Source organism: Aplidium turbinatum, chromosome 8 (genome assembly GCF_918807975.1).
Source record: "Aplidium turbinatum chromosome 8, kaAplTurb1.1, whole genome shotgun sequence".
NCBI classification, from domain to species: domain Eukaryota; kingdom Metazoa; phylum Chordata; class Ascidiacea; order Aplousobranchia; family Polyclinidae; genus Aplidium; species Aplidium turbinatum.
In genome coordinates, this window is record NC_137479.1 from 25472170 (window position 1) to 25484719 (window position 12550).

Consider the following 12550-nt stretch of genomic DNA (forward strand, 5'->3'; position numbering starts at 1 on the left):
GAAATTACGTCCTTGTTTTAAAATGTTAAATCAAGGCATAGTTATACAGTACATTGTTTCACGATACTACAGCAGCCTATTTAGACCTATGGTTACATTTTATGTAGCTCGCAAGGCCTCGTGAGTTTTAAACTGGCTTGCCCCTGAAAGAATATCTTTTCTTTGCATGCCTTGCTCTTTTTGAGGAGCTAAACATTTTTGTTTTTCATATATTTATCCTGCATTGCGGGAAAGCGGACTTGAGCGCTATGCATCGGTGTACGCCTTCCGACGTAGCCTACACCTGACCCGCGCTGCAGCCGACGGCAATGTCTGTTTCCGGTTGTCTACTTTACTTATGACTTAACTTTGATACTACCCATTACTCGAAATCGATCACTGGGTAGAGGCAATTATCGTAAAGTTTCTTGCCCAGAGAAGCAACAGCAAGTGCGGGTGGCTGGAGTCGAACATGCAGGCTCTCGACTGCGAGCCCAACGCGCTAACCACTCGGCCACTGCTGCCGATGCATAACGCATCAAGAGCTGCGTCCTTTCCTTCACGTTGACCATCAACACTCTTGATAACTCACCACGACCGAACAACACAGGAAAGCAATTGTCTATCACGTTGTCCAGCCTACAAAAACAGTTTTTGCTATTTTTTTTACGTTTGCTTCAATTTTTAAATTTCTTTAAGTGTTGCGACCGTGTCAAAATCCTTGTTTAACATATCACTTTTGTCTCGAGCACGCCTTAACGCTCGTTTTTACCTTTTTTCATACCCCTGCGATGCTATGGCAAGTGCTATTGCTTTTATGGTCGGAAATAAAAAACATGAATGAATGAATCGTATGTTGGCACAGGCACAAGAAATCCGTAAAGCATATTTTTTCCGGCGATCGGCGAAATATTTATCTTAGGAAGCGAAAATTTGATGAAAAAGCACAAAACATTTTGAAAGAATGAATTCAGTGTGGAAAAGGTGATAATTCTTGAAAACGCAAAGGTAAAAAATCAATACGGTAAATCAACGTTCCAACAGTATTGCAGTCCTTGAGCAGCGGTTAGCGCACCAGAAGCAAAATAATCAAAGCAGTCTTTTCCTGCACTTGGTCGAGCCGCAGTAGCAATGTATTACTCTCTCTGGAACGCTACCAATCTCATAGTTGTAATCCCAAGTCAGCTCAGTTCCCGATCGTATGTTCCTTTTCAAACACAAACAACTTTCATTATCGCGCTTCTACCAATTATTTCTGTACGAAAAGCCATACATAGCATCATGGTATAGTAGGCTATGGCTATTTCACAATACAAATGTTGTTTTCTTGGTTAATAATGTCCAGTAACAGCAGGTACGCTTTGCTACTGCATATCAAACGTAGCTTAAATGTGATTGTTAAACAGATGGAAATACTAATTTATAACTTGACCCAAATACAAAGTTAATTTCTACTTTTAGAAATCATTCCAACATTTTTAATAATGAACGATTAATTAAACTTAAACATCATTTTTAAGCTACTTCAGAACGCAATTGTCATAAAGTTAAGTACGTTTTATAATGATGCATATTCACTACTTACATGCCAGCGAAAAAAGCAACCCAAGGAAATCGCAAGTCATGCGTGTCGATGAAGACATTTTGAACCATCAAGTTGGGAGTACACGAGTGGTTGAGGTATCGGCCCAGGTTGCCGGTCTGCTTGGCGTCGATGATAAACATCCCGGTGGAACCAAAGAATCTGCGGGTGCCGACGTTGTCGGGGTCGCTTTGAAGATCGGCTCGCTTTTCGCTGGTTCGCGAGGTTGTCGACTTCCTCGCGGTAGGCGGTCGAGTCACTACTGGCTCGATGTCAGAGTCAGTGTCGGTTGTGTCCTCATCGCGTTGGGTCGAAGAAGAAGTGCGGGATTGACCAAATCCTAAAGTTAGGAGTGATAACCATTAGGCTTCACAATTACATAGAACTAATATTTCATGTACAATATTCATACGTCGGCTGTGTAGCCCGGTGCCCATGAAGTGCGCAGGTAACAATCGCTTCGGCATCTCTCAACATGGAAGTCAAATATCTGCTACCACTAATATATCACCGTGATCGCTTTTATCTTGCGCGCCCGAAGTTTTCCTCATCACCATCACTTTGCCTCGCCTCTTTTGCAAGTTCTCTGGCAGCAAAGGAGGACTGAAGGAGCCCACTGAGTAGCCCAGCTTTTTTGTCGGACCTGAACAATTTTCCAATACAAGTATCGAAACATGACACATAAAAGGCGACAGAAGCAATTTTTCAAACAGAAGATGATCATTATTGTTAAAGCTCTATTTCAGTGAACAAAAATCATACTTTAACAAAGCCCAACTTTCGAAAAAAATATTTTTAGAAGAAGCGCAGTTCTTTCAAGTAACTTATCCGTCAGCAAAAGTTTAACGTTGTGTAATTGTACATTCTTACCTCCAATCACTGTGACAGCTCCAAGCGTTCGGTCTTTGTTTTCCTGAACAAGGTAGAACATTACTGAGAGACCACTTAACTGAACTCGTTTAAAAGTTGTTTAAAACTTGTTATAAGATGTTAATCCAATACTATACTTAAAAATGTGCCGCAAAAAACTCACGTTGGATGTGTCCTCATCAGTGTCAGTGCTGTCTTCTCTCTGTCTATTCAATTTGCTGAAATTCAAACAAATTAATGGTTGATTCGGTGGTGAGATGGTGCAGCGGATAATACGGTAACTTTCCAATAATGCAAACCTGGTTTGACATCTGGCGTAAGCTGGTTGATAAACACCGCTCGCCTCTACTCAGGGTGTAACAAATAGGGTGTTCGTAACTGCTGAAGGAAAGGCAGCCGAAAGAAACGGGCCACCATACTCTTGTTGATGCCGACGGCTTAGTGTGATAATCTTCTCATTCTCCGAGGCTCAACAACTGAGTTCAAGACCACCCTTGACTTTAATGATTGGTTCAAACCACATCAGCACGCGATAGTTAAAAGTAGGGTTTGCGTTAATGAGGTTTATCCTGTTTCACGCAAGAACAAGTTACTCACTCAGAGTCGCTATCACTGCTATCGTCCCCAGAGTTGAAACCACTAGAAGCATCAGAGTTGTAGTCATCTTTCTGGCTCTCTGCTACCTCTATGTGGTCAAGCTCGGCCAGGTACTCATCTCCGTTCAACAGACCTTCAGTGTTCGCGTTGGATTCGGTTTGGATCTTTCCTGAGGAATTGACACAACTTTTAACAAAAGCCACTTTAACTTGACAGAGCTGTGGTAGAAAGTTATTTTTCTCGCAATACTGTATATTTAAACTCACAATATATCTTACTGCTTTAGCCACCTAATTTATTATTTCAACTATGTGTTAAATTTCAATACTTTTACATCACATTAATGAAAGAAAAAAATCTGAAAAGGAATCTTTAAGTTTAATGCATTGTTTGCCAGAAAATATTGGGTAGTAGCTCAGTCAGTGGTCGTCCAGTACTTCATTAAATACATGCCATTCACTGTAAAAGTCCAAGTCATGTAATCAATTGTTGAACACTAGGATGTAAATACTTTTTTGTATCATGCACCTGTGTAAATGCACACAAATGAACCCCGTTCGATGTCATCGATGCAACGTATGCCCCAGCCTTTCTTCTGTGTTTTAAACATTTGCAGACGACACTGTTGGCCTTTCTGCACCACCCTGTTCTCGCACTGGACGTTGCATTTGCAGCGAGGGTTGCACTCGTAAATCCTGCAACAAACCAACAAGTACCTGTCATACATTGTTTGATTCTTTACCAGCCTGAACCACATAAATGTTGTGGATGGTAACTGCAGTGTTTTAATTACAAGAATCACATATCGGTTGCATAGTCGAGTGATGGAGCTTTGATATATGACAATCGAAAAAGCGTCGGGTCGACACCGCTCAAGAGCATGCGGCTGTGTTTTTGACAAGACGCTTATACGCATGCCTGAAGGTGGACACAAAGAATGGCTTCTTTGCGTTCCCGTCCACTTAATCTAAATCTTCAACCAACGGGTGTAACCCTGGATACGACGAAAAAACATAGAAATAAATGCAACCACGTTCAATCGAAGCACATCGAAATCAAGTTAAATTGACCTCATGAAAGGGGTGGTGTTTATTTAAAAAAACAAACACACAGAAAAATGGATATGAGAACATTGTAAGTCGGTCCCATTAAGCGTGTGCCCGGTTGAACGTAGCTCGACTAATAAGGTTGTCTGGGTTGTCTGTCTAAGCTTGTATTCTTGAAATTTATATGGAACGAAAATCGTTACCCAGTTGGAAGGAACGAGTAAAGTCGTTTGTGCTGGTAGCCGGCGTCTTTCTTAATTTTCGCCCCACCACTGCACGAAGTGGCTTGCACTGTCAGTTGCTGGCATGGACACTTAGACCGATCCCGGCAGTTGTCAGGACAATCGCAGCAAATCATGAACTGTGAGTTGGTGTTGATTTCTACACCCCTCCCTTGTATCCGCACCTTCGTGTACGGCATTTTAGGGGGTTCTTCCATTGAGATCTCGTTCACGCAGCTAATCGCCATGTCTTCTTTGCCTCCTGGCGACGAAGCAGAAAATTAGGGTGATTTGAATTCTGTAAAATAACTCTGAACCTAAAAACAGCCAACTCTTTTGACAAAAAAATTAACAAAATGTACACAATTAGCTAAACATATCATCGTTTATAGCAGTAGTTGCAACGTTCATGTAATGAATGCGAAAGTAAAAGCAGAAACATACAAATTGCTTTTATCATTCTTATATCATGGCTGTGGTAAACTAGGTTTTTACTTCAAAGGTTAAGAAATCTTCAAAGGTTAAGGTTAAAAAATGTTAAGAAATCGTTGTGTTGAAACCAAAGTGACAAACCTAAACGAGCAGAAGCTTATATAGAACACAAAGTATCTTACTTGCGTAGTCTGGGATGAAGAACTTGGCATCACGTGGCCTGTTGACCATTATATTTTGCGACGGGTGACCGATGATGGCGCGCACAGTGTGGTCGAAGGAGAAGTGGTCATAGTCGAGGACAGTGACTCGGCACTCCCGGATGTACCGGCCAACATCTCTCTTGTTCCGGCACGCGCGTCCGCAAGGTGTACGGTAGTAAATGTGAAAGGAAGTCCTGTGGGAACCAGGCTTGATCCGACATAGATCCCGGGTCCATCCGCATAGCAGAGGCTTGATGAGAGGATTCACCCTATGCAGAGGTAAGATCTTTAGGAACACAACTTCTGATAAACCGAAAAAATCTTTCACGTAGCATATTCAAAAATTGTCATTCGAACTTAACACGAAAAATTGGTGAGAAAACTCATTATTTATTGAAACGTTTGTCTCATAAATACAAGGTTTAAATTTAAAGTATGTTGGTTTATTCTGTTTATGTAAACAGATAGAAGAAAGTTGCGAGGGATTTCATGGGAGTCATGAAGAAGGATTAGACATGGACTGAACGGACGAACAGAAAGTAAGCAGAAGAAAGTTCACTTCAAATTTAAACACAAATCATGAAGCTTGCACGGCTGTGTACACAATCCTGCAAGCTACCCGGCCAACTTCTTGTAATTCCATTGTGAGAAGGCTTCAACACAGCGAGAGGAGCACTGATGGGGGGTGAAACGTTGTGGTTTCATGCGCAAATTCAACGGGAAAGAATCCACTTCTATGCCATCGTCAATCTAAACGAAAAGAATCGTTGCTTTTACGTCTATTCAACATCATACCAATCGAATTTTCAATACAATAATTTTGTAGCACAAACCGTGTTTTGGAATCTCTTGTCTTGACGACTTTTGATGGATTGTGACCTGAACAAAGACATACGAAATTGTGTGTTAGACTTAGCAAAATGATTTTAACACATTGGCGAACTACTGCAACTAAAAGATAGAGTGAACGACAATAAAGCATAACTTTGAAATCTCATGGGAAATGCGATTTGATTCATTTCTAACCCCTGTTGCTCGCACAAATTGATTACGAGAATAACACATTTTCACAGTCGAAGAACTTGTCAAAAACAATCAGCTGCTTTATAAACCTTTTATTTACCCAAGAAAAGTGTCATTCTTTTGTTGCATTTCTCCGCTACAAGTGATTAAATTAAACTGGAGATAAAAGTTCGTGTAAATTAGAAACATCTTAAACGCAATGGGATAGAAACTGAGCGTACGTGACATTCCCTGAGTCAGACTTGTCAGTTGATTTGGTTTCGAGCTTGTTGGCGATACGGCTTGCCATGTCGAATCCTCCAGATAGCTCAGTGAATGAGTTTGGTATCCGTGTAGCTGTGGTTTGGCTCGCCATTCTCTTCTGGTCGTTCAACGAGCGAGACCACGGAGCTTCCCACCGGTCTGAAAGCGACCAACAAAATTTTTCATGAAAGTTACTCACGTCGCCGTTTTGGAAAGACTGTTGGGAGAAAAGAGTCACCCGAGCAGGTGCATAGCACATCAAAGGGAGAACTCATCAGCAGTGAGTTGGTATTGTAAAATCAATAAAGCTTTGATGAAAATGAACAAAGCTTTTAACCTCTTGTTTTTCACTGATCACTGTAAAATTTCCAATGATTGTAGAGAACATGGATTTTTTGACATTTATTCACCCAAACATAAAACCACTAAGTGGACCACCACATGGGCATATGCTCATGTGACGCCTTATGTGATTCTCATGTCTAGTTGCCGAGGATTAAACAGGTGTAAATTATTACTGCTGCTTGATTCTATTTACTATTACTATTTTCTATTTACTAAACTATACTGAAAGTAGGTGGGACAAAAGCGAAAGCTGTGTAGAGGTTGTTATAAAAAGAAAGTAAAAAGATTGCGTGGTTACCGTCTATCTTGATGGAGAAGGTTGTTCCAGACGCCTTTGAAGATTCCAAATTATCTGCAGGATAAAAAAAAAATCTAACACAAAACGGTTGAAAAACAAACTAACAAATCCCCACATGATGTGTTGCAACACTGCATTGTAACATAAGATAATCTTAATGGATGTAATCAATCAACTTGTCTTATAACCGGGCATAAGATGGGTCTGAATAACAAGAAACAACCAATTTTAAATTAACCTGTCGGTTCTCCAGTTATGTCCACAATTTCTATGAGGTTTCTTCTCGCTCCAGTATGAGCTCGGGCTATTTTGTTAGGCGGCTTCTGCAAGAAAACGAAGCAAAAAAATGTACAACCAAGATTACAGTAGAACAGAAACAGGTTGCATATTATACTTTAGGTTGTCAACAATGATACCATCTTTCTTGGTACTGTACTAACATCCTATCTCGGATGAAACGTCTCTTTCAAGCTATGCACTGTCGATAAGTTAGTTAAGTTGTTAAAAGTAGCTTGTCACTTCTCACTTGGCACAAAGACACATTCTCTTTAACATGGTGGACTCAAATCGCATGGCATTAATCGAAGAACGAATCGATAATTATAAAACATTTGGTGCCTTTTTGTTGACGAGTTATTAAAAGCTGGATAATTCTATTTAACTCTATTAAGTATTAGCACAACAGTTGGTTTACTCTTACAGCAGATGTTATTCCATTTCAAAAATGCCATTGAACCAAAACAGACATCAAAAGTTAGTAGCAAGAAAACTTTGAAAAAGCTCACCGTTCGTTGTTGCTGAAACAAAGGCTGCAGCCTCATAGAGCCCCGGTACACCAACTCTCTGCTGTTGTCAGACAAATACAAAATCTCCACCAAACTACAGTCGACCAGGATAACGCGGCCTCGATGCCACTCGCCATTAAATTCGACCTGAAAGAAGTGAACTTTGTTATCCTGCACGAGTTCTTATATGATACGTAAAGCAAAGCAGATTTGCATCCTTTTGAAGTCAAGATGGACAAAAAAAAACGCAGCCAATGACAAGCCAAAGTAGTTAAATTCGACATGACAAAACAGCATGCAATCCGAAATAGTCTGTTGTTAATTTACCTTCAAAGTCTGCCCTTCTTTCAAGCTAAGCATCTGCCGTTCTGGAGTTGAAAGGTAATCCTTTATGTACTTGGAAGTAGCCCTGAAGAAAATATAAACTGTTCTATACTCAGAATTATAAATCACTAACTTTTAATCAAATAACTAATTTGAAGTAAAAAAGTAGCAATTCGTTGAGAAACGAAAGATATCAAAATTAATTTTGATTGTAATTGTGGTGTAAAATCATTTCTAAACGTAGTGTCACGATTAAGCTGTGAAAAAAATACATTGATTTGTTTAAAGAGTAACCCGGTGATAATAATTGTGCATGCATCGATTGCGTACTCGTATGAGATATCATTCCAAACGTCCTTGATATTTCCATAGACAAGAAACACTTCCTCCACAGCACAGTACAAAGCATAACCATCATCGAAAAAGATAAGGAAACGACCTTTGTTCGTTTTTCGATCGGCCCCTTCCGCAACCACACCAGAAAATAAACCTGAGATTTGAAAATGAAGCTTAAGATTAGAAATACAATGAAATTACAACGTACGTACTGTAGATTGTACTGAAAAAGATAGGGGTCCAAAATTGCTTACGTTGCATACTTTCTTGAGGCTTGTTAAATTTCATGACTCGTGGCAGCTGATAAAAACTATTCATTTTAGTCAGTCGTGCTGAATTTTAATTTGCTATTGCTTTTTTATTAGTTTGGAACACTGAGGTTTCACGACTGGCCATGAACTGGCGAGATGATCTGCCGACTCGGAATAATTGAAAAACACTGTCAAGCGTGGCGGATCGAAAAATGAAACCACCCAAAGCCTGGAGATAACATTAACACAAAATCGAACTGACGAAATCAATTCATGTGTTTTAGGTAAACTAATTTGTCTAACCTTCTTTGTTATAAACGGCAGCAACTCGGGAGCCGGTACCAATCTGGCCAAGACGAAAAAGTTGAGGAGTCTCCAGACAGGCAAGTTGATGAGCGTAGAGTAAACTCCTCTGTCTTGACTTGTTGAACAAGACCTAGAAACGAATGACAACAATAGCCAATAGATGAGTGGTTCCCAGCAAGGAGAGTGTGAAAAGTTTTTAGGGGGTCCGTAAATGTGTTGATTTTAGAATCGAAAAACTCTAATTTTAGGCGCTGCAATTCGTCTATTTACGGGTAATTTTACTAAACTTCCACTGACTGAGAGTTCCTTTTTTAAAGTTTAAAGATCCACAGCCTTGATGGAAGTCTGTGACTAAAAAACGGTTGGGAAGCACAGTAACAGCCGGAATGCATACATCAAAGAAGGTGATGTAACAGTTGGCGTGATGCGAGCTGATCACAAGGACCAAAAAACAAAGATTGTAAGCTTGCCATAACCAAATAAATTTAATCAACGTGTTGATATGCTAAAAAGATTCGTATTAGAGATGCATTATTGGTATACGAGCAGTTTTCACCTTGTATTTGAATTTGCCCTGATGTTTCTGAATTTCAATTATTTCTCCAGTTTGCCATTCTTCTTTCTTTCCTTTTCCCAAGACGGCCAAACCGACATGGAGAGCACCTTCTTGGATTCTACCGTTACCGACATATTGCCTCATTTCTTCTAATTTCCGCGACTCCGTCGTAGCTATGGGGGATAAATAATACTAAGAACAGGATTGTACTTTCCGGGCTTTGACAGTGAATTTAGTAAGTCAAGTGATGGAAAAGTAATATCATACATACAGTACATTCTTGCTGAATAACATCTTGACCACTACCTAGCTAAATTTATACCGAAAGTTCTGACAAAATCATCAGCCAACTGCCAAGCACATATCAGCACAGTTTTTTTTATAAGCTGACGCAGTGACGCTGTATATTGTATAACTAATTGCTAACCTGTATGATATTAAAGAAACATAAGAAAAAGATGTTACAAATCCTGCAAAAACAAGGATTTATCGATATTCATATGGAAATAGTTTTTAAGGGACAAATAATCATTTGTCGACAACCAAGTGATCAAAACGTAAAGAACCACACCTCCATAAGTTTGTTCTTGTTGCTGCTGTTGCCTTTGGCTGTGTCGAGGTTTCAAAATCGAAGTTTCAGGTTTCTAGAAACCCAACATAGCGTAACTGATTGTTTTTATAATTAAAAATCACTCAAAAGCATAACCAAATGCAAATCCTTCAAACTTTTAAGCAGGTAAAAGCGAGTTCTACACGTAATCAGGTAAATAAACTAAAGACCTCATAAAAATGGCAGTGCTGAGTTTTGGTCTTGCTAAGCACTCAGTCTTTCGTTGAGAGAATAGATTTAAGTTGATGGTTTACTCGACTGTACCTGTACCTCTATACAGCTGTGCTGAAATTGTACGCGCAGAGCATGGAGATTGGAGAGCAACACATATCAAATACGAAGTATTTACAAGAACTATTCCAAATAGTAAGATTAGTTTCGATGGAACACTATTATATTAACAAAAAATTAACAATGAACCATATAAACCGAGTGATAAGAAAAGAAAACCACCTCTAAAGAAGAATAATCATTCGGTGTTTCATCAAAGGAAAACTTTGCTAATTCTTCATTAAACTCAGCAGATTCTATTTCCATTTTCGTCACATCTTCATCAAGTTGCTTGAAAATCTCTTGCATTTCTGGCAACTTTGTAAATAAACAAGGCTTAGTAGAAAACTTACTATTTGCTGATACTATAATTGGTGAAAGGACAACGGTAGTATTACTCAAACATTACGACAAAATAATATAGATGTATCAATCATTATTTCAAGTTCATGCAAAAAAGCTTGCACGGAAGAATCAACAGATATACATCAGAGAATTGCATAGGGAGAATTTTATCAAAAGATTGAAAGGGTTTGACACCAATCACGTTGGTTCGACACCAATCAAGAATAAACAGCTGTGTTTGGGATCAAGAAATTGTAGCGTGGTTGAATAGGTGTGAGGTACAGTAGGCTGGGTTTAAACCTTTATCGTCGAACTGACAAAGCCTCTGATAGGTTATTCCTGGTAGTTTTGCATACTTGTAGAGGTTTTTGACGCAGGGGGAGTTACCAATACTGGCAGAGTGAAGTTTCCAATTGTTGAAATGTTGTTGCTGGAATTAAAATGTTTAGCGACACTTAGTTATCCATCCACTACATGCCGCTGAATGAAAAGCAATCCTGAAATGTGTTTCTCAAGTGCACACCCTGAGAGCCGAACCAGCACCGCATGGAGGACTAAAAAATACAAAATCTATTTCCCATTGAATATATCTTGCCCTGTGAAGATGTAGTTTGTGAACCAATATTGAATTCCTTATCGAATATTGAATAAACACTAAAAAACTTTGCTAGATCATATACTATAGCCCGGAATGGCCCGTTTCGGTGAGTCCGATCCCTTAACGGGGAATTTTTTCAATTTTTTTTAAATTATCGGGTACCGTAGCCTAATTATCATTGCCGTTTTAGGGTTAGGGGTTTGGGATTAGGGGTTAGAGGTTAGGAACTCACCGAATCGGACTCACCGAATAGTAGCAGACCCCTATAGCCTACAGACAACAAAAAATCTAGCTTACCCTGCGGATGACGTTATCATCAAATTTTTTTGACAAGTCTTTGCAGCATCTGGTCACAATATTTAAGTCTGTTTTGTCCAGTTCTTTAGCGACTAAAGTATCAATCTACAAATAATGCATCAATCATTGCAACACAAGTAAATAACAGACACAGAGATATTTACCTTGGAATAAAAGGTAAAACAGGTGTAAATTAAACAAACTGTCAACTGAACCATACCATGCTAGTCAAATCTGATCCCGGAATATCCATCATAGGAGTATCAGCCATTCTCTGAAATATAAAGTGTTGTAAACACGCCAGTTTTCGAGTTTGAAGAAATCCTCAGTTCAATATCACACAGCTTTATAAAATATATACTGAAATACTTCATAAAACGGCGGTAACTAATAATTGACAAACATAAATACCTTTAATAGTACGGTACCATACTTTGACGAGCATTCAAAGTTTTGAAAGACACACTGGCGCAAAAATCACATTTCTAGTTGTGTCTTATTCAAATCTAATGTACTGTATTAACTTGACCAACGAATGTTTAGAAGAGCAGTAAAATGATGACCTAAAATATGGCAACAAAAAAATTATATTTACTTACTTTCAATGTTAATCCTCGGCAGTCAAGCCAAACTTTAAATGCAACTCTCGAGCTGTGGTTTGCAGTTGAATAGCTAATCGGCCAATCACAATCTGAGCGGTATCCTTTATTTCATTGTATTCATGCAATTTTTCAATATAAATTTGCAAATCGTCTTCATTTAAACCTTCACTTTTGAGCTGCAATATTTCCTCCTCCTAATAACGTTTAAAAAAGAAATTTTAACACCTTAAATATCAGGCTTGTTCACAACGAGTTTGACTGCAATAGAGACACAACGCAATACATTTTAAATACTATTTAACATCATCAAAATAAATACCCTTTGCAAGTGCACACTTCACATACCTGTTGCAGTGTATACTATATAATTCACTATACAATGTACTGTACTCATGTACTGAATACTTGAAAAGGAATGACATAACATTTTT

General features: G+C 38.9%; 1 protein-coding gene across 1 annotated transcript; it reads right to left on the reverse strand.

The window, feature by feature from the left end:
• Positions 1-776: 776 nt before the first annotated feature.
• LOC145775198 (histone-lysine N-methyltransferase SETDB1-B-like) lies at positions 777-12258 on the reverse strand. Its single transcript, XM_082586441.1, has 24 exons — positions 12117-12258; positions 11738-11791; positions 11518-11622; positions 10461-10595; positions 9969-10041; positions 9398-9570; positions 8839-8971; positions 8279-8438; positions 7952-8033; positions 7625-7771; positions 7078-7162; positions 6840-6893; positions 6175-6355; positions 5764-5809; positions 5550-5680; positions 4910-5199; positions 4278-4557; positions 3557-3723; positions 3029-3197; positions 2595-2649; positions 2432-2474; positions 2073-2204; positions 1565-1901; positions 777-1186 (listed from the first exon to the last, which is right to left on the reverse strand). Exons 2-24 carry the CDS (start codon positions 11786-11788, stop codon positions 1069-1071), a joined length of 3147 nt encoding a protein of 1048 aa, XP_082442567.1. The 5' UTR covers positions 11789-11791; positions 12117-12258; the 3' UTR covers positions 777-1068.
• Between the last annotated feature and the right edge of the window lie 292 nt (positions 12259-12550).